Consider the following 20,007-nt stretch of genomic DNA (forward strand, 5'->3'; position numbering starts at 1 on the left):
CTGTCTGTCTGTCTGTCTGTCTGTCTCTCTGTCTGTCTCTCTGTCTGTCTGTCTGTCTGTCTGTCTCTCTGTCTGTCTCTCTGTCTGTCTGTCTGTCTGTCTCTCTGTCTGTCTGTCTGTCTGTCTGTCTCTCTGTCTCTCTGTCTCTCTGTCTCTCTGTCTCTCTGTCTCTCTGTCTCTCTGTCTCTCTGTCTCTCTGTCTCTCTGTCTCTCTGTCTGTCTCGTTTGCTAGATCTGCCAGCTATCGTCCTTTCTATCATCCTAATGTAATCAGCCAACCATCTCCCGAGCTGACGTCAGGACCTGATTGTTTGGTATAGATTGATGAGATGCTCTCAGACTATTTGCCAAACATGCGGCCCGCGAGGAAGGTGTGTTTGGCAACTTTTTAGACTTATTTGGTCCTTGCAACACTGGCTGCGCCAGCTGATCGCGACTGGCTTGACTGTGATAATGTGTCTGTCTTTCCTCAGCTGGGTAGCGCTGGCCGCACCAAGCCTTTGCCTCCCATCCAGGCTCCAGATGACCCAAACGCGCAGCCATCTGCTGTCACACCTCCCCAACCACACTTTGAGCAGCCCTCGCCGCGTGCCCCGTCGGTTCACGAGTCAAATGCGAAGCCAACTACAACCGATCGCCGTTCGAGTGTTTCGACCGTGCCGATGAACCCCTCTGGTCATGTGTCCCGACCGGCCTCTACCGAGGCAGCATCACATCGACCCTCAGATACCCCAAAGGCAGCACCGACTCCCGAAGCGCAACACCGCGCAGCTACACCTAATCTCCCCACCGTCGCTACCAAACCATCATCCCCACCGCGGACACAATCCCCGCCACTCCCAGCCGTGGCCAATGCAGGAGCTCGCCAGGGTTCACCGCCTTTGCCAGCCTTGCGCGGGAACGGCAATGGCTCCTATAATCTGGATACGATCTTGGGCCCGGAAGCAGATCAGCCACCGCCTCAAACGACCAAGACTGTGAGTTCAGTGAAGCCCAAGGCTGCCCCAGTGGCAAAGAAGAAGGCAACCACGGGAGCCACGCCCAAGAAACCGTCAGCTGCTGCCCGAGTGAAGCCGGCTGCTGGTCGCGCCGGTCCTGCTGCCGGACGCCGTCCCAAAGTAGGCGATGAAGAACCCGATGAGCTTCGGGATGCCGATCGCCTGGATGCCTCGGCTGCGATCGAGGTGTTTGGAGAGCCCACGGTGGCCTGCATCCTATCCAAAGGCTTTCAACTCAAAGAAGCGGGCTTTTGCGACGTGGTTGACAAGCTGCAACGCCAAGCACTGGCGGCCTCACCAGCGCAGGTGGCTGCGGCAGTGGCCAAAATTTTCACACGCACGGCCAAGACCAATATGAAGAAACTCACGGCACTCAAGGATGAGCTGCTGCGTGCTTTTCTTGATTATGGTGCCGCACATGCCGTGGAGCAAGGTCCAATGAACGAGGTCGTGCGTGCGGCCATGCCCTATATTCTGGTAGCCACAGCAGACATGAACAAGGCTGCCCAGCAACAAGCGCATGCCATGGTCGAGACGCTGCTCCAGTCGGCAGCTGTGCCTGATAAGCAGCTGGTCATGCGGCCGTGCTTGGAGCCTCTCAAGGCCACTGCAGCCCCCAAGCTCTGTTTAGCCAAGATGGACGTTCTAGATGTACTGTGTCGCAACGGAGACCCCGCCTTGGACTGGGACGCCGTCTTGCGTTGCATCAAACCCATGCTACAGCACAGTCGTGCAGAAGTAAAGACTCGCGCCGCCGAGGTCGCTGCTCACTGCTTCAAGGCAGACCAAACCAAGACGATTGGTGGTCTCCAGCTCGACAAGGACCACATGGCCACGGCTCTCAAAACAGTGCAAGCAACAGCTGCAACCCTGTGATTTTGCTCGTTCGGCCGCTCAGGCGATGGACCAATCTTTGGTCCTGGCCTGGCTCTGTTTTTGTATGATTTGGAACTAATAATTCAGCTATGTATCAGCGCTTGTCCTTGGCATTCAGTCATGCCTGCCGATCTTTGACTATTGCCGAACGCATGTTGGGTGCCGTTTTGGTATTATATTATAATATTATTCAAAAACCAAGAGCTGGCCACTTCTTCCCCAGGCGTGGAAGGCGGGGGAAATTGTACATAGGTGGATTGCAAAACGATACATCCATTCTTCTCACAATAAAAGCACTTGCGCGGGCGGACGACCAAATTAGGGTCAGGGTCAGGTGTGGAGTGCAGGTGATAGCCACAAATTAAAACCTTGAAGTTTTTTCCATTTGCCCCCCTCCCGCCAAAACCGAGTGCCCTGCGCGAAGAAGGTCACATGTTACACGCAATCCACGCGGCCCTGCACGCATCTTAAATTATTTTGAATTTCATATTTGCTCATCGTGTGACGCTGGACTGGAGGAGAATGAGTCAAGTGTCGGTGAAGACCCATTCAAGGTAAAGAAAGTCAACGAAGGCAAGGCAACGGACGGAAGGAAGCCCCGGTTCAAGTACTGCCACACGCCCTTGGGCGTACGACGGCGGAAGCTCGTGACGCACGCAGAGGGTGGCTCTCTTATGAGAGAGCAAAAGTCATAAGAAGTCATCGGGCATGATGACAAAAATGTGAAAATTCACCCAATTGTATCTGACATATGACAACATCGCGGCGCGGTTTCTTTTGATCATCTTGTGGTGACGGAACAAGAACACAACTCGCGGGACGGTGATTTGAAGCGCTGCTGCTCAGGTTGGATCGCAGCCCCTTGCCCTCTCCTTTCTGGGTACCGTTGGAAAACAGATACTCACCAGCTTGGTCGTGTTGGTATTGGTCAATGCAATAGATAGAGGTGGCTGGATAGCTTGTTTTTGTGGGAGCGTGTCATGCACCGCGTGCTGGCGCGAGCTGTGGCAATGGGTCGTGGAGCAGAGCGCATTTTATCCGCCTCGACCGCCGCCAATACCGGAATTGCTGCCCATGCCACATCGACAACTACCAACACCATGCCAACGACAGACTCAAACACACCAACCGGGGATGACCGCTTCGCATTTTTGTTTCCCGGGCAGGGAGCACAGGTACATAAGTACTTGCGTTGGCCGCTCTCTGTGTCCTGTGGGGACCAGCTCGCTTGAATCACAAATGTGTGTTGTCCGCGGGCTTGGATACTTCTGATCCGGTAGGAACTTGCCATGACCAAAAATGAGCTGGAGCTTCCAGCCGTGGCTCATCTCTATGAGCGTGCAAAGGACATTCTCGGCTATGACCTACAAGCGGTGCGAGTGTCATGCAGCGGCCACTGCTTTGTTCTCATTGTCGAGCGCTACTACCACACCACAGGGGGAGGGGGGAGGTTCGGTGCATCTGCTCATCGCGCTTGCCGGGGGCGAGACTGCTCAACAGATTGTTATGGGTACCGATGAAGATAAGCTGAGTCAAACGGAGTTTTGCCAGCCCGCCATGCTTATTGCGGGGTGCGTGCGCAAGCAGTTTGAACCTTCACCTGCTGCCCCACCAATGCACGTTGGTATTGCTCAAAACAAGAGTGAAATCCATGTGGCTTGCGTAGACTCGCCGCGGTGGAGCGACTTCGTGACACAGATGCGTCAGCTGAAGCACGGTGTGTCTGCCAGGGTGCCTGGTTTTGCGTTTTTGTGAGCGACTACTTGTTCCAATGTCGTCCCGCTCCATCCTTCCATTGACCACATGTCATCTGCTCAAACCATGCCTTGCATGGATTGACCAACGGACTGCAGTTGCGTCGCAACAGCTGGTTTGAGCCTTGGCGAATATACGGCCCTGGTCTTTGCTGGAGCCCTGGACCTTGATGATGCATTGCGCGTAGTCAAGGTTCGGGCTGAAGGCATGCAAGCCGCCGGTCAAGCCCAGGCGGTGAGCTTTTTGCACCTCACACTTCGTTTCAATCCGATTCTACCTTGCTTTGTTAATGGGAACGATCAAGCCCACGGCCGATTCATCCTCACCGCCTGCTGTTGTATGGTGTAGGGTTGCATGATGACCGTCATTGGACTGGATGATGAAACCTTGGAGGCTGAGTGTGCGTTGGCATCCGAAGCGACACAAGAGGTATCACACTGATTCTTTCACTTATCTCCTCCAATCCGAAGTTTGACACTCTAATGGTGCCTGAGGCAACTGCCAGGTGTGCACAGTGGCCAACAAGCTCGCCCCTAAGATTCGCGCCATTTCCGGCGGGCCCGCCGCCATATCACATCTGGAGGCAAAGCTTGAGGGTATCGCCCTCAAGGTGTGTGCACAACAAAAATTAGCCTTGTTCACCTGAATCGTGCCTCTATCATCTTTCTGATATCATCGCGTGTGTCATCCCCTCCAGCTGGTCCGCCTGCAGGTGAGCGGAGCCTTTCACTCCAGCCTCATGGCCCCTGCGTCAGCAGCTTTGGCCGATGTATTGGAAACCGTTCCGGTGGGTTTGTTTGAAAAGGGTCGTCCTTGACGCTCGGCCAAGGATTCGTCGACATTTCACATGATCGGTCCGCATTGTGGTGTGTTTGGCGCTCTTTCAGATCCGCATGCCTCGCATTCCGGTGATTTCCAATGTGACCGGCCAAGCCTACACGGTATGCATGCCATGTCGAAGCGAGCGCAAATGCGGCCACCACTCTCAAGGAACTGGATCCACATAGTTTGACTTCTTTATGTTGCCGATCTAGGATCCGGAGCAAATCCGTGCTTGCTTGATCCGTCAGGTGGCTGAGCCTGTGCTTTGGGATGTGAGCGTGCAGCACGCCTTGGAGGCCTTTCAGTGCACCAACATCTATGAGCTTGGTCCCCAGCGTCAAATTAAGGTTGGTCAATGTGCTTATAGCCTGCGGTCCTTAAACTCTCTGAGAGGTGTGACGTGCCAACGCATCCCGTTTCTTGTTCGCTACAGGCCATGGTTCGCAAGATTGCGCCGAAAATGTTCAGGACGATGGTCAATGTGACCATCTAATCTGTGCTTGAGTCCAAAGCAAGTCGTTCGGGCCTTCTTTTCTTGTCCTGGCTCGCCCGTGATGGTCCAACACACTGGTTGTGCTTGAGGATGGGATTTGGCTTCTCTCATCGCTATCCTGCGTACACTGGCTGAGGCAATTTTTTTTTTCAATTGTAATCTTGTCTTTTTATGCGGTTTGTTTTTTGGAGCCTGTTCAAGAGTTAGGTTTCCGGACGCTTCTCTTTTTTTCGAGGTGAACTTGATCCCTTCAAGGGAAGGCAAAGGCGTAAAAGCACAAAACCCACTGGAGTTGCGCCGATCAACCGGGGGAAGAACCGGTGGCCACTCCTTAAGCCTCGCGCACCTTCTTTTCTAACACATAAGCATCCATCGGGGTGGGCTTCTACGTTCGGGCAAGGGGGACATGAGGACGCAGAATGAATGGACGAGAGCGCTCAAAATGGGGGCGTAGATTTAAAGTTTTTAACAACGAACGATGCTTCGTACCTTGTAATAGCCCTGGACCGTCTCCACAATCTCAAAGCCAAAGTTCTTGTAAAAGGCAACGGCATCCTCGTTGTTTGTTTGCACATGCCTGTGATTCCGAAAAAAAAAAGAAGAAAAAAAAAAAAAAGAAAAAAAAAAAAAAGACCAAGTCAAGATCAGGCGATGCAAAGAAGAAGAGTCGGCACTCTTGTATGCTGTGCCAGGCACAAGAGGCCAGGTACTAGCAGTATAAACACCCTCGTTGTCGGAACATGAGATCAAAGCAAAAGACGAACAGCGAGATGGCGGTGACGGTCTTGTCGTCCTCAGCCAGCTTGAGAACGTGCTCAACCATGAGTTTGCCTAACAGTGCCCATCGCCATTCGACAAAGGTAAGCTCCCAACCGCGCTGTGCTGCCAAAGTGCGTGCCCGCGCAAGTGTAGCCAGGCAGGTTGGTACCTACCCAAGCCCATGCGCCGGTACGGAGCCAGGACGCCAAGGATCATGATGTAAAGCTTGTTGTTCTTGCTGTCGGGGATCTTATCCAGTCGGCAGCACACACCACCGACAAGAATATCATCGCAGTAGACTGTGATGGGTGGGGTTGCAGCGGTGCACAGGTCAGCAAGCTGTACTTGTGGCTCACTCGAGAAGGTGCACATGAGGAACTACTCTTGTTTGCCATGACATTGCTACATACTAATTTTTGAAAGCTCGCCGGCGGCCACAGCGGTCTTGAAAAACTACCATCGATAGTATCATTGAGCACGGCGTCAGTCAAGCACTCGCTGCAACGAAAGGCACAAGACGCAGGGTGGGGAGTAGGAAGAGCAAAGGAAACAAAAAAAGGAAGAAAAGAAAAGAGTCGCACTGGCATGCAAGGGATGCTTCTTTCCGAGTCAAGCTGAGAGCATCCAGCCACAGGCCTGTGGGATACCTTATCGCTGTAGCTGACAGGGAAGATGCTGTTGCAAATGAGGGCCAGTTGCTTGACATTGTGTGGCGTCAGTTCTCCCAGGGCCATACGCGCCCTATACAGGAAAAATGTAGCACGGGGCATCCATGAGCAGCGGCAGGCGGATATTTCGGATTGTAATCGGGTTGCAGATTTGAAAGGTTTGCTCAGTCGCCATCGCGCGCTCACAACATACTTCTTTGGCTTGGGTTCACCCATGTCGGCAGGTTTCGGCAGTGACTCTTGTGTTCAAAGGTATGCCTAGCAAACGCCAACGGCACACGGTGAGCTTGATAGCTTGATGCGTGCTTAACAGAGCCGGTAACCGTAAAACTGAGCACGAGACCAGAAGCAGAAGGCCTTGGACTGATCGTCCGACCACATGATTTTGCACAAGGCCCGAGACGACAGCACACCACTTCATTCAGATGCAGAAGACAAAACAGAAGGAAGAAGGCACACTCCCACACACAGACAGTGCTGCATGGAACCTTTGCCAACACACAGCCATCCCATCCATCCATCAATCATTATTGCTCCCAGATGCCGCCGCCCTTTTTGCCCGATGACCCACCAAGAGCGCGGAGCAAAAATGAGAGAGAGAGAGAGAGGAAACGAGAGAGACCTCGAGATGCTTCATCGACCCAACAGCTGTTGTCAACGATAAAATACTCGGAAAACCAACTAGCCGTTACAAATCAAAGATGACCGTTGCAATTCACAGCGTTTGAAGACCTTCATGCACAACAAGTGAAGATTCGTTTGGCAGCCGCACTGTTCATTGCAGTATCCAGGAAGAAAGCAAGCAAGAGTCAAGGCACAGCGCTGGGTGGCAGGGATCTGCCAGAAGAGTGGCACGAGGTCTCGATTGTCGCCCCCACCTCATCAATCAACATGAGCCTGTCAAGTGGGTGTGCCGTTCATGCCGTGCTCTCGCACGCCATGCCGCGCCAGCTCACTTGTCGGTATGTCAGATGGCGTGTTCGCTCCCTTACAATGATATTCTCGCATGTACCAGACCCAGAAAAACTCAGGCCGTGCTTGAGACGCGCAGCCTGTCTTCCCCGCTGACCTTTGCCTTTGGTGCCTCATCTTTCTAGGGCATACAAGGATCCAGATTATCATTTTGCACGCGTGCCACTCCCTCTTCCTGACCACATCGTCCTGTACACCGTGGACTCATGGCCAGTGCACGCGAACACGGCGCGCGCCTATCTTGAGCTTGGACAGGATCACACACCCTTGGAACTCGGCACTCTTTCTCGCGAGCGCAATGCGCTAGCCTCGCGTGTTGATGTGAGCTCATCATCACTGCAAGAGGCCGTCCGCGCACTCGAGCGTGAACAGGGCCTGGCAAAACTCGTGGTTCTTTTTGGTCAGTCGTGCATCCCCCCGGCCTCATGCAGTCCAGCACTGATATTGAAAATCTTTCAAACACTCTCCTCAGCACCTACCACGCCATGCCACTCATGCTGTGTCCGATCTTCCGCCCTGCAATGATAGGTGACAGCGCAGTTATCCAGGTTGGTCTGCTAGCCCCCGAAGCACCCCGGATCCAACATACGTGGAGCAAAGTCCGTTCTGCACGAATAGTGTTCCTTCTGTTCTGACCTTTGCCTTCCTGCTTTGCCAACAGACACCTCGGCAAGAGTCGAACAAATCCAAGCTACACCTGTCTGACTCGGGACACCCTTCGCCGGAACAGTTGATCACCTCTCCATTGGCTACCCTCGAGACCCTGAGCCAGCCTCAGATGGATATGGAGCCAGATACTTCCAGTCCACCCTGCGGATCGCAATCTTCTCAACTTCTTTTTCAGGACACTGTCAAAGCCACACCCGTTGTCCCGAGTCAGCCATCGCCTCTGGAGGACCGGATTCCACCAGCCCAAGCAACATCAACACATCCCATCAAGCCACCCACTCAATGCAAAGAAGCATCTTCTCCCGCCAAAGCTGATGAGGAAGCTGCGACAAGTGTCAGCACCCCCGTATCGGGGCGTCGCAGTGCGCGGCGGGCATCGTAGGTTACTCTGCCTGACGTCAACTAGCCTTGGCCTGCTTCACTCAAAAATGATTTTGTCATGGGCAAGGTGTTCTTCCATCTCCGCGATGTTCTGATGCCCCCTTTGATTTTCTGCTTTATACAGGCGCCGCAACTCAACGGCACTCACCGCCACCGACACACCAGCCAAAGTAGCCAAGACAACAAGAGCGCCTCGATCCACCTCGGGCACGCCAGGTTAGTCGCCAACGAGAACGACCGGGGCGCCTTAGAAGATGTCTCGGTGAGCTCTGACGCTGCGTTCTGACGCTGCGTTCTGACGCTGCATTGTGTGAATCATGCCCTTGTCTTGCTTCAGATCAGCCAAGTGGACGATGGGGACACTCTTTCACCTCGATTGGCGATGGCCATCGCGCGCTGCTCTTTGGCGGTCAAGGCGACGGGTTTTCCATGTGTAAAGACTACTGTTGGATGTATGATAGCAGTACGTCTAGACCATCTCAATGGTTTTGGCCATGGTGACATTTATCTCTCCGCTGAGAACGAAGAAAATGAGTGTTGTTTGCCGTGCATTTTTTGCTGCAAGCCACTCATTCATCTCAACACGTGCTACTCTACCTTGTGCACGTCGTGCCGCTTTGTGAGTGTAGAGGCCGATGCTTGGGCTGTGGTCGACACCTCCGTGCCTGACATGCCGCAAAATCGCATGGGCCACACGGCTGTCTACCGCGAGGTATATGCCCTGGCATTCCTGCTCGCACGAATCAGAGGCGCACTCCTCATCTCTCACCATCTGCATGCGTGCGTCACCACAGGCCGACAAGTCCATCATCATCTATGGCGGTGCCAAGCTCAAGCGTTTCTTGCGCAAGGTTCACCGCTATGATACTCAAGCCCAATCTTGGAGCGTCATCGAGGTGCGGCCGATTGTCTCGCGATTCGATCGCAGTTCCAATGCCGAACTGCTCTGTTGATGCTCTAAAACGTCATTGTTTGCCTTTTTCCCCTCCAAATATGCAGAGCCAAGGAGCCAAGGGCCCGGCGCTTTCATATCACAGTTGTACACTTCACAATGACTGTTTGTACATTTTTGGTGGCAACTATCCTTGCCCTGACCCCATTCCAGATGGCTGCAGCAACAAGGTTCACGTCTTCAATTTGAGTAAGTTGCCTTGTTCTTTTTCATGGGGCTCATGGAAAGCGCGTGCCCTTGACAAGCGACGTCCAACGTGATTGTTTCTGATTGTACAATGTGGCTTGCTCGATTCACAGCCCACGGAGACTGGTATGAACCCGTTGTAGTTGGCGACGTCCCCTCGCCGCGCTCTGGGTACGTCTGCGTCCCAGAGGGATTATCCACAACACAACCAGTTAATGACCACTCTTGTGGTAGGGGAGAAACATGTATCTGACGGAAACTTGTTCTCGCTGTTGTGCAGGCATGCGGCAACCATGGTCGATGACGACTTGTACATCTTTGGCGGCTGGGATGCACCCGAGTTATTCAATGACCTTTACAAACTTGACGTCATTTTGATGGAGTTTACTCGTGTCAGCACCCAGGGCCAGCCACCCTCCCCACGGTTTGTGATGTCTTGTCCTCCCATTCTATGATGTGGGAGATGGTCGCAACTGGTCGGCGAGCGGGTCATCGGTCCTCGTGAGCTTACGTTTGACGTTGGTCTCTAGGAGCTGGATGTTGTCCACACTCATCACGTACCGTGGACGCCGAGCCATTCTATATCATGGCGGCTATGATGGACACAAGGTGCGGATTATACTGTTCGGCCAGTCTTTGCATTATTTTGAATCTCAAGGCATCTCTGTTGTTCCCCACTGGTGTCTGATAGGCCTTGCACGATGCCTTTGTCTTGGATCTGGACTCTTTGACATGGTATTCAGTGGACCGTGAATTGTTCGTTTCGGCCCGGGCTGGGCACGCGCTCGCCCAGCTACCCACAGGCGCACTTGCCTTTGGGGGCGGTGACAATGAAGGTCGCTTCTTTAGCTCACTCGAAGCCCTTCCCGAAGCCCTATAAGAGGCCCTTTGTGTTTCAACTCGACCATGCTCGTCATGCTAGCAGCTCTTTCTGTCTGTCGCTATCCCCCCGCCCCCTCCTATTCTTTTGCCGTCGAGCCGTGCTTTTGAAGCAACCTTTGCGTTGCTGCTTGATGGACATCATGGCTTGCAACAAGGTGTGGATTGCTTGAACGTACTGTTTGTCAATCGATTGAACTCCATTTGCGCAGCATATGCTCACGGCTCAGCTGTAAGGGTCAGGTGCAAGCATATCAGCAGAACAACCAGGTTTCAAAAGTCGGAGGATAAAGGTGACTTCAGCATTGGCGCAAGGATTAGGGTGGACAAGGATGGGCATGCGTGGCCCTCGACCAAACACATGCCCTAGGCCTTGCTGCAGGCAGAATGGGACCCAGAGAAAAATAGCCAGAATAAACCAAAAAAGGAAATATTCGCGCTCCCACAAAAAGGAAAAAACAAAGTGAAAAAAAGGGTCCCAAAGCAAGCATGAACAGAAACACACATTGGACATTGTGCGCACACACAGAATGACACGAACAGCTATCATATCTGAGTTGGCTAAACAAACGCTTTTCCTCGAGTCTCACTTTCGTGCCTCATGACATGGACATGAGAGAGGCTGAGGGGTTCACTTTGAGTACTGGCAGAATAAGTTGCTGGGGTTGTAGTCGGCGGCGATTCAGGTTGCCCCCAGTCTCATAGAGAAAGCAGCCAGGGGGAGCGTGGGTCGCCTGTGAATGCAAAAGTCATTTCGAACGCGTGAGAAAGGCCCAGAACACGCACACGCAAATACTCGGGCGGCAAAAGTTTGACCCCTGAGACGAAGGGAGAAGAGAAAAGAAGCCAAACAAAATCCTACCTTCAAAAGGTCGGCCGTAGTGGTATCGTCGCAGATTTGCACGTTTGGGAACGCTTCTCCGGTGTTTGCAATAACGGTGGTGATGGCGCGCACAGGGGGAACAGCCTTGGAGTCGGCCACCCACAGCACGGTTCCATCATGCCCCGATGCCGGTTTGGCTGGCACCATCAGCTTTTTATCACTTAGCAGCCTCTTCAGTTCCTTGGCGTTTGAAGTTTTCAAGCCGGCCCGCCGGCTTTCATTGACGTAACGCATTTGGGCCATGAGCTTGGCCGGCACTTGCCACAGCTCTTGGTAGCGTTCAACCATCAACTTGAGAGTTGATGCTGTGGTGACTTGAAGTTCAACCTCCTTGAGCATTTGCTGCCCCTTGCTACCCCGAATGAAGAAGAGCGTGGGTGCAAACACCACTACACATGCAATCCCCCGTGCCAAGAGCAAATCGTGCTGTGAGTTTCCATGCTGGTACACGACCGAGTAGACGGCAGGTTGAGTTGGAAAACGCACCGGCAAGATTGGCAATGTTCATTTTGTTGACCCCTGCACTTTGTGCAACTTCGTGCAGAAACCCCAGCAACTGCTGCAAGCAATCTGAATGTTCCTGTGATTCCGCATATTCAACAAGTACGTGAGCATAAAGCCATGGCCATTCATCAGACGACACAGCCCGAGATACTGCACCACATACGCCTTCTCCCCTCCTCCTCTTTTTCAATGCACACACTGAAAACATTGTTACGAAAAGGCAAGGCATCAACACATGGGCTCTGACCCACCTTGGGAAGGAGCATGACGAGCAGCTGAAGACCGTACAGCTGATCATCACCGAGCTTTTGTGTTTCTGAGAATGACTCGATGAGTTCATCGGTCAGTAAGGGGTCCGAGGTTTCCCTGTAACCGTTGGAAATGCGCCGATGAAGATCATGAGCCTATGGTGTGGTGCAGGCCACAAGGTGGGACTGCGGTACAAACCGCAAAAACTGCTTGAGGGCCGCCGCCACATCGTGGGGCCGGCAGTCCATAGCTTCCAAATTGACGTCTCCCCAGCTCTTCTCAATGGCTTCGCGCAGCTTTTTGATGCGTGCAGCAGAGCCAGCTTTGCGAAACAGGCCCTCCTCATCCACTGCACCGGTGATTTGATCGCCATGGGGGGGACACGTGAGAATGCGCGGGGTGAGCCGAAACAACATTGGATCAGCTGGTGTCGCTTGTGCCTGTGGTCGGCCAACGCAGGTCGTTGTGTCGTGGCATGGGTACTCACAAAACTGCTGCAAGAAGGCAATGGCTCGCTGAAAGAAGATCGGGACGCGGTTTGAGGCCATGGCGGCCGGATGATTGCGCACATCATGCTCCACCATAGTCGTGATGGTGCCACCAAATACATGACCCGCTACGAAGAGACGTGGCCCGATACCAGTACCAACATGTGTGAGGGCAGTGTTGCAACGACACATGCAGGGGAGGCGATGCGTGGGCATCGAGGGCATGGCAACGGCGCGAGACATACTAGCTTTGGCGCGTTTACGTTTGCGCTTGCTTAAAAGGGAAGAAGGAACACCCTTGTTTTCAAAGAGAGCCGTGGCCTCAATCAATGTCAAGCGTTTGAGCTGCACCAGCAGAGCATCCGCCGCTGTGAGTAGTAGTACAGCCACGCACGCGGCTACGTGTAAGGCGTGCATGCAGCAGAAAACGGCCCAACAACGCTCACGCACCTGTGCCTGGTCATCGGCACTCAAATCATCAAAGTGAGTGGGGCTGGACTGGGCACGCTCGATGAAGCGCCCAATTTCAGTATCCTATGAGAGATTGATGGGTAAGTGTGTGTTTGTTTGGGGTCGGAGGGGATAGGCCGGAATCAACAGGCTGAAGAGTGAGTCGGGTTGCAGTTTAGAAACGCGTTACTCACCGAGGCATCTTGCGCAGCGGTGCTTTCTCCAAAGACGGATTGAGCTGACGGCCGGAGTTTTTGACCCCGCTTCGTCAAAGTTCTAGGCACAAGGAGGAAACGATGAATAGGTGTGGGCCTGCTTGAATCATGCACGGCGGGGAAGAAACGCACGAGTTGAGAGCTTTGGCCCTGTTGACAACGGCGCGGCGCTGGCTAGCAGTGAAGCCAGCCGTGGCCAACTGCACATCATCCTCTGCAAGGATGGGGATGCGAGGTCGGTAATGGTGTGGCATTTGATCAGACGTCGATCCAGCAAAGGGTCATGAACACAGGGCAGAAACACACCTGTGATGGCCTTGCCGCCCTGAAACTGCTGAGCTAGTGTTTCAAATCCAGTCGAGTTGAGCCATTCCTTTTGCTCCTCAATCACTGCATGGCACGCACACACACACACACACATACAAAAAAAAAATAAAAAATGCCGAGGAAGGTCAGGGTGAATCACATTATTGTTGTGGCACACGCAAATCAACAAGCCAAGCCAGCATCGTATTAATGCTGGGTATGGCATTGGTTGGCCAAAGGGGTCGATAAAGAGTGAGCCGTTCTGTTCCCTGCGTGTCCAGACAGATTGTGACGCACCATCATCCTCCGTTGGCGGCGCCTCCTCAAAGGAGCGCTGAGACTAAAGCGGTATCGCACGCCAGCGGGCGTGAGCGGGCTGTGGCAGAGAGGCCAGCACAAACACATTGTGGTCGCGTGAACAGGAAACATGGTTGGCTAACCTCTTCTGCGGCAACGCGCTTAAACTCAGCCAGGAGGGTCTCAAGGTCGAGTTGCTCAAAACGCTCACGCGTGGCCTTGTCAATCAACTGGTCGCGGTGGCGCAGGGGCTGGACAAGTAGAGTGGAATAAGATCGGATAGGCAGGCATCTGATGAGCAATGTGTCGTTTGTTGTTTGGGCAAGGGACAGATGACAGGGCATTGAGCGTACTGTGCCGCTGGAAATGGTGGCTGGGCGGAAAGGCCGCTTCTTCTGTTCCTCGGCCATGCTATGGTTGAGGTGGTGTAGGTGGCACGGGTCGCTTGAGCCGACCGAGGCCTTGGATCAATGACAGAGCAGCTTGTGTTTGAGACCCTGCGGCAAAAGTCCACACGGCCTCACCTGTCCGCAATGAGCGCGAAGAAGCGGTAAGCTGTCGGGGAGGGACGTGTCTTCACGAAAAGAAGAACAAATTCAGCCAGGCCCTGTCGGGCTGGATCCGGTGTTTTGTCAAGGACAGCGCCTGGTAGTGCCTCAAATATTGCCTTGGCAAAGCGAATGGAACTAAACCAGGTCCCGCCCAAATGAGAGGAACGTGTCGTGTTAACAGAGCTGAGCTCCTCCTCCTCCTCGTCTTCTCAGGTCTTCGAGGCGTGTGCTGTGCGAAGTGAGACCAGCAAGGAAATTGATGAGGAGGTGTGGTCAACGCGTTGCATGTATTGTTCAAGACACGCAACAAACGGAGGCGCAAGTGTGAAGAGAATTCAGATCATGGTGCTGGCAGTGGGGTCACCCGACATTGAGAAGGCTCAGTGGCAGACACAGACACAGACACGACACTGACGCACAAGTCCGCGCGCGCGCGCAGGACGAGGCAGAGAGAAGAACGTACCGCTGCCCCGAATTGAAAATATCAAGCCTGGCTGCAATGTACTTCAGAGAGAGGGACTTGTCAGCAACTCTCAAACTTCTGAGCGAGAGAGAGAGAGAGAGAGAGAGAGAGCCAACAGGAGGATCAAAAGAACATCCTTGGTTGCGTTGGAAACGTGACTAGCTGAACCACCGGTGCTGACTGTGACACCTAAGACTTGATATCTGCCCAAAACCCTCTCCGAACAGGTGCGAGGACGTGAATGTGTGGATTTGAGATGCAATCATCAGGGCACGCCCGCCGGCCGGCCGCCGTTTGTTGCCCTATTCTTGGTCCTGTTGGCACCCAAGGGGCGGGATCGGCTACATTTGGTAGCACATCTATTTTTGAGTGTGCTGCTTGTGCGGGGCTTAGTGAATGGGACACGCCGCATGAACGTGATTTGGTTTGGCCAAAATGCAAGACGCTGTCAATTTGTCAGACAAACATGCCCATAGGAACCGGCAGCTGTCAGGTGAGGCGGTCAGTCTACTTCTAATTCTTCCGCCCGGCTGTCGTAGCCAACGGAGACTTGAGGCGCAGCGGGAGGGCTTTTTGAACGGTTTGAAACATGACCATGAGTTCCTGCGCGGCTTGCACTGAAGGCGTTTTGACGGTTGGGCTATGCTGCAAGGCCGCACGGTAAGCCGCCTTGAGGCCCTCGGAGTGCTTTCCCTTGCCGCGCCCCACCTGCTGGATGGCGCTGCGCAGCAGATCGCACATGGCATTCGCAAGCGCCTCGGGCCCATTGCCCAGCTCGCTGGCAGCCTGCGGATCCTGGACCATTTGCTCCAGCACCTCAATCAACGCGAGTAGGGCGCCCAGTCCATCCCGCCATGCACAGGGCTGGACACGGACGGCTGCCGTAGCTACCACCCAGTGCAGCTGCAACGCCACACCAAGCGGCATGGTGGAGAGAAGATAGTATTCGCGCGCTTGGCTCAAGTGTTTGACCATCAGCTGGTACGCGTTGTTTCGCTCGTTGTCGCGCCCTTCGCTGACGGCTCGGCCGTGCAACAGACCCAAGCGATTGTGCACGTCCGCCAGCTTGGCCAAGGCTCGCAGTCGACGCGCACAGAATTGCTCATCTTCTACCTGTGGTGACTGTTGCAGCGTCTGCAGTTCATGATAGAAGAGTTTGCGCGCCTTTTGCAGTAAATCATCCACGTCCGTCTCAAACTGGGTCCCGCGATCCCGCGTGTCATCATCCTGCAGCAAGGTTGCAAAGGCCAGGCTGGCGCTGGCCAACTCCATCTGGACCATGTCGTAAATTTCTGGGTGAGTGGCACGCGTGCCCAAAACAGCTCGGGCACGCTCGTACTCTTGCACGGCCCGATCGTGATGATGCCGCTGCTTTGTCCGCGTCCCCTCAGCGTGGTCATCCCCGAGCGTGAGCCAAGCGTACGCCAACCGATTCAGCTTGGCCAGGTTGCAGAGCACCAGGGCTAGATTGATGACGTCACCACATGCCTCAAACTGCTGCGCCGAGCGCAGCAGCAGGGAGTAGCTTTGCTTCCACATGCTATCCCACGTGCCATGAGCCACGCTGGCTGCAGTTGCCGTACTCCCCTCATCCTGAGCCTGGAGCTGTTCTGACATGGCGCTAATCAAGACACTGCCAGCCACGTTCAAGGCGTTGGCCTGCCGCCGCTGTGCCGATAAGCGGTCATCACCTGGCTGCACCTCGTTGATCAGCTGGTTGTACACGGACACGGCCATTTCCGTCAGTGCCACCGGTGCCGTGGGCAGCGGCCAGTCGAGCGCAAGATCAATGCGCAGGGGCAGCACCACGTGCGTTGGAGCGCTGCATGCAGCCCGCCAGGTTGCGACCCAGCTATCCACCGCGTCACCATCCACGTTGTCCACACCGGGATCACAAGACAACAGTATGCGTGCCTCATCTGCCGGCACCTCGCCCAAGCATGCGGCTAGTGCGGATCTTGAAGCCGAACCTTCAGAGGCCGCCTGGACCAGGACGTCACCGAGGAGACGCAGGACATCGGAGCGCACGTCTGATTCGCAGTACAGAACAAGACCCACACGTCCGGGTAGTGCGACCTGCAACGATGTTGGGTCAAGCGTTGCCTTGGGGCCACCGCCTGCGGATTTGACGTCCTTGGACCCACTCGAGCCGGTGTCCGTGCTCGGAGATGAGCGTGCGCGAGTGGCTTCCGTGGCCACCAGGTGCTTCACAGTGGTCGAACAGGCCAGCGCAAAGAGACACGATCGTAGGGCCTCACCCAAGGCTGCGCGCTGTTGAAAGAGGACGCCTCGTCGATAAAACAGCGTCGCGGCTCGAGAAAGCATGGCTGGGAAGAGCTGTGCGCAGCTGCTGTCCGAGCGGCGAGTGGCCAAAAAGGACAAGCCTTCAGCGAGATAAGATAGAGACATGTCCAGCTGTTGGTGCACATCCGCCGGTAACGGTGTTGGGCCATCGCGACCACTCGCGGGCCGATCATCAGGCTCACCACCCTGCGAATGGTGGGATGCGGCAGCAGGTTCGTCAAAGCCCGTGCGCTTCCTACCCGTGCCGCTGCTCTTGTGAGTCGGTGCGTGCTGTGCATGTCCAGCACTCGGGGTGCCACTCAGTCCGTTGCTGTCTGTGCTCCTGGGTCCACCTTTGACGGTCTTGCTGGGCTTGCTGTGTTGTTCGGTATTCTTGCGAGGACTGGTCTTGTGCTTGCTCGCCCCGCCGGGGGGCGTCTTGCCACCGCGTTCAGCTGCATCAACGCCCGTGAGCAGGAAGTGGATGGTTGCGGCCAGGTGGGGAAAGCGCTGACTATCGAGAAGGCGGCTGGCATTGAGCAGGAGGCGACGCACGGTGGCGCCATCAAAATCAGGTTCTGACGCCTGCAGCATACGCGAGGCAATGCGGTACAGCAGCAAGGCGACCGAGTGGGCGTAGGGGTTGGCCAGGTCGTTGTAATCATCGTTGGAATGAAGTCGCTGGCTTTCAAGCAGGGAGGTGAGATCAAAGAGACGCACAACCTCCTCGCCCGAATCACGCATGAGCCAGTAGGTGTGGCCTTCGTGTGTACACTGGTCCTGCAAGAACCGTACAATGCTATTGGAGAGGTCACAAACGGTGTTTGGGTCAAACTCAAAGCGCTCGGGCAGGTCGGATGAGCGCAAGGTTTCAAAGCTCTTCACCACGCCTTCCACATAGTAGCACATCAGAACCTCTGGAACGTTGCACATGAGATTGTCAAGCCAGAGATCAACGCCCGTCAATACGTTGATGGGTTGTGAGTCGGGCCGAAATTGCAGGCTGATGGCTGGGTGCTGTTGGTCTCCAAAAATGGTGAGGTCCGACTCAACCATGGCACGCAAGTTGCTAAAAGTCCAACGCTGACTGCGGTGCTGCCACACAAAGGCATCTCGAGCTGCGGCTGGGTCAAAGGCCCCAAGAATTTGGGCTGCATGCAACAATTCGCCGGTGGAGTTGGCTGGGCCTGTCGGCCCAGAGGTCGAAGATGAGACACCTTCTGAAGGCAGAGAAGGCGAGGCACCCACAGCAGCAGCAATGCCCATCTCCTCTTGAGAGGGCAGAGGGGGAAGCGCACCCTTGGTCACCGCTTGTGCATATGAGGGCGGCAGGGCTGGGCGCGAATTTGGGGGGCTCCGTGAATCCAGTAATTGAGCAGAGGCATGCAGGAGTCGCTCAAAGAAATGGCGCAGTGCCTCATCACTGCAAGTGTTGAGGTTGGGTTGGGGCTCATGTGTGAGGGCCTGGGGACCAGAGCCAGCTTTGGGCGGTGCATGTGACTGCTGCGTGAGCAAGCGGCGCAGCAGTTGTGCAAAGCCCTGAGCTGCTGATGAAGAGGCATTGCCGGGCTTGGGTGGAGTGGAATCTGTTTGAGAGCTCGAGGCAGGGTCGGGGCTAGTTGAACCGATATCTGCCGATGAGTGATTGTTTTCAAGTAGGGGGGCGGCATCGTCAATAAGGAGCGTATTGCCAATGCGATGGACCAGCACGCTGGCAAAGCGATCGGATAGGGGCATGGTGAGGAGCTTGCGCAAAGCGCCGCTGGTGCCCATGAGGTCGATGGGTTCATCCGAGGCCAAGATTTGCGACAGCATTTCGTGCGCCAGGGAAAGGCCGCCACGTGTGGGGGCAGAAGGTCGGTTTTCTTGCACAAAGGCGTCAATCCAATCAGCATCCTGAAAGCCTTGCTGGACCAGACCTATCGTCACAGGCACAAAGCAGGAGGAGCGTCAACAAGGGTGGCATTCCAAAACATGAGGCGAGGGGCCACGTCAAGCAAAAGCTGGACCTGTGCAGATTGATTTGCGTGCAGGAAGTACGAACCTTCCAGAGCGTGGGTCATGTCCTGCTCAACCTCAGCAAGGCGCAAGCGGGGAAGATTGGGGTCCAGATCACCGCTTTCGGACAGATAGGCACCGCTAGGTAGTTGCACGTGACCGGGCAACAGATCCATCTTGTTGGCGCGGGGTCGCGACCACAGCATGAGGGAGCCGTTCCCCTTGTCATCCTACATGGGCATGTCGCCGACCACAGCCCGCCCGCGTCTCGATCAGCGGATGACAGGCACACGACCGCGGGTTGGGAGGGAGACGCAACAGAGGCACAAAAAAAAAGAGAAAAAAAAAGGAAGAGAAAAAAAAAAAGAACGAAGAAGGCAAATCACAGGCGCAGCATATAAGTCATCAATGGGTCTACATACCGGCATGTGGTGTGTCACGGTCTGAGTGGCCACGGCATCCATGGTGCACGGTTGAGGGCTGGGCCGGTTGCCCTTCAAAGCAGAGTCGATGCTTCAACTTGCTGGCTCAACCAGCAGCGATTATTGCCAACTGGCTGGCAAAGTTAACAAACGCACTGTTTTTTTCACGTCAGGTAATGAACACTGTGTGTCTTATCTCCTCACCCGAGCCCGTCGCCCCATCATCATGACTGGCACGGCACCTCAGGTGGCTGTTGGGTGAAATGCGTTTGCGCGCACAGACGTCGACATGCTGACATCCGAACAGCGTGCTGACAACAGACAACTCCATTTCCAGCACCTTCTCGAACTCAACTGGTGCTATCTGACTAAACCCCTCTAATCTTATTTATGTGAGAAGGACGTTGATGACCCCTCTTATTTTGTGTGTGTTGATTTCTCGCGTTTTGTGTAACTCGTTGTGCGCTGATTTTTTTTTTTTTTTTTTT

General features: G+C 54.6%; 5 protein-coding genes across 5 annotated transcripts in view; 3 read left to right on the forward strand and 2 right to left on the reverse strand.

Moving 5' to 3' along the window:
* The window catches only part of MONBRDRAFT_22000 (uncharacterized protein), a gene marked incomplete at both ends in the record, with an annotated part of 4,597 nt that extends 2,723 nt beyond the window's left edge, over nt 1-1,874 (forward strand). Inside the window, 2 exons of the mRNA XM_001742087.1 lie at nt 321-371; nt 474-1,874. Coding sequence (XP_001742139.1) covers nt 321-371; nt 474-1,874 — 1,452 coding nt within the window. The remainder of the gene's footprint in view (nt 1-320; nt 372-473) is intronic.
* Nucleotides 1,875-2,666: 792 nt separating this feature from the next.
* MONBRDRAFT_35464 (uncharacterized protein) lies at nt 2,667-5,115 on the forward strand. Its single transcript, XM_001742088.1, has 12 exons — nt 2,667-2,720; nt 2,815-3,049; nt 3,155-3,247; nt 3,375-3,445; nt 3,541-3,591; nt 3,728-3,863; nt 3,978-4,058; nt 4,135-4,239; nt 4,327-4,416; nt 4,517-4,570; nt 4,664-4,798; nt 4,885-5,115. The coding sequence occupies exons 2-12, from the start codon at nt 2,855-2,857 to the stop codon at nt 4,942-4,944; spliced, it is 1,071 nt and encodes a 356-aa protein (XP_001742140.1). The 5' UTR covers nt 2,667-2,720; nt 2,815-2,854; the 3' UTR covers nt 4,945-5,115.
* A 160-nt stretch (nt 5,116-5,275) lies between these two features.
* On the reverse strand, nt 5,276-6,473 carry MONBRDRAFT_13971 (uncharacterized protein; the record flags this gene model as incomplete). The annotated part of the gene is made up of 6 exons (XM_001742542.1): nt 5,276-5,329; nt 5,434-5,521; nt 5,709-5,775; nt 5,877-6,002; nt 6,114-6,156; nt 6,351-6,473. The coding sequence occupies 6 exons, from the start codon at nt 6,471-6,473 to the stop codon at nt 5,276-5,278; spliced, it is 501 nt and encodes a 166-aa protein (XP_001742594.1).
* A 789-nt stretch (nt 6,474-7,262) lies between these two features.
* MONBRDRAFT_22003 (uncharacterized protein) lies at nt 7,263-9,986 on the forward strand (the record flags this gene model as incomplete). Its single annotated transcript, XM_001742089.1, has 11 exons — nt 7,263-7,333; nt 7,469-7,743; nt 7,872-7,942; nt 8,005-8,390; nt 8,518-8,609; nt 8,731-8,856; nt 9,023-9,105; nt 9,188-9,289; nt 9,393-9,534; nt 9,645-9,702; nt 9,812-9,986. 11 exons carry the CDS (start codon nt 7,263-7,265, stop codon nt 9,984-9,986), a joined length of 1,581 nt encoding a protein of 526 aa, XP_001742141.1.
* Nucleotides 9,987-11,009: 1,023 nt separating this feature from the next.
* On the reverse strand, nt 11,010-19,561 carry MONBRDRAFT_22004 (uncharacterized protein; the record flags this gene model as incomplete). Its single annotated transcript, XM_001742543.1, has 19 exons — nt 11,010-11,144; nt 11,273-11,682; nt 11,780-11,873; nt 12,049-12,163; nt 12,245-12,662; nt 12,780-12,879; nt 12,985-13,068; nt 13,179-13,260; nt 13,332-13,413; nt 13,506-13,589; nt 13,803-13,845; nt 13,946-14,053; nt 14,156-14,213; nt 14,327-14,488; nt 14,817-14,952; nt 15,476-18,286; nt 18,398-19,018; nt 19,144-19,327; nt 19,520-19,561. 19 exons carry the CDS (start codon nt 19,559-19,561, stop codon nt 11,010-11,012), a joined length of 5,769 nt encoding a protein of 1,922 aa, XP_001742595.1.
* Nucleotides 19,562-20,007: the final 446 nt, after the last annotated feature.

This window comes from Monosiga brevicollis, genomic scaffold (genome assembly GCF_000002865.3).
Source record: "Monosiga brevicollis MX1 MONBRscaffold_2 genomic scaffold, whole genome shotgun sequence".
NCBI classification, from domain to species: Eukaryota; class Choanoflagellata; order Craspedida; family Salpingoecidae; genus Monosiga; species Monosiga brevicollis.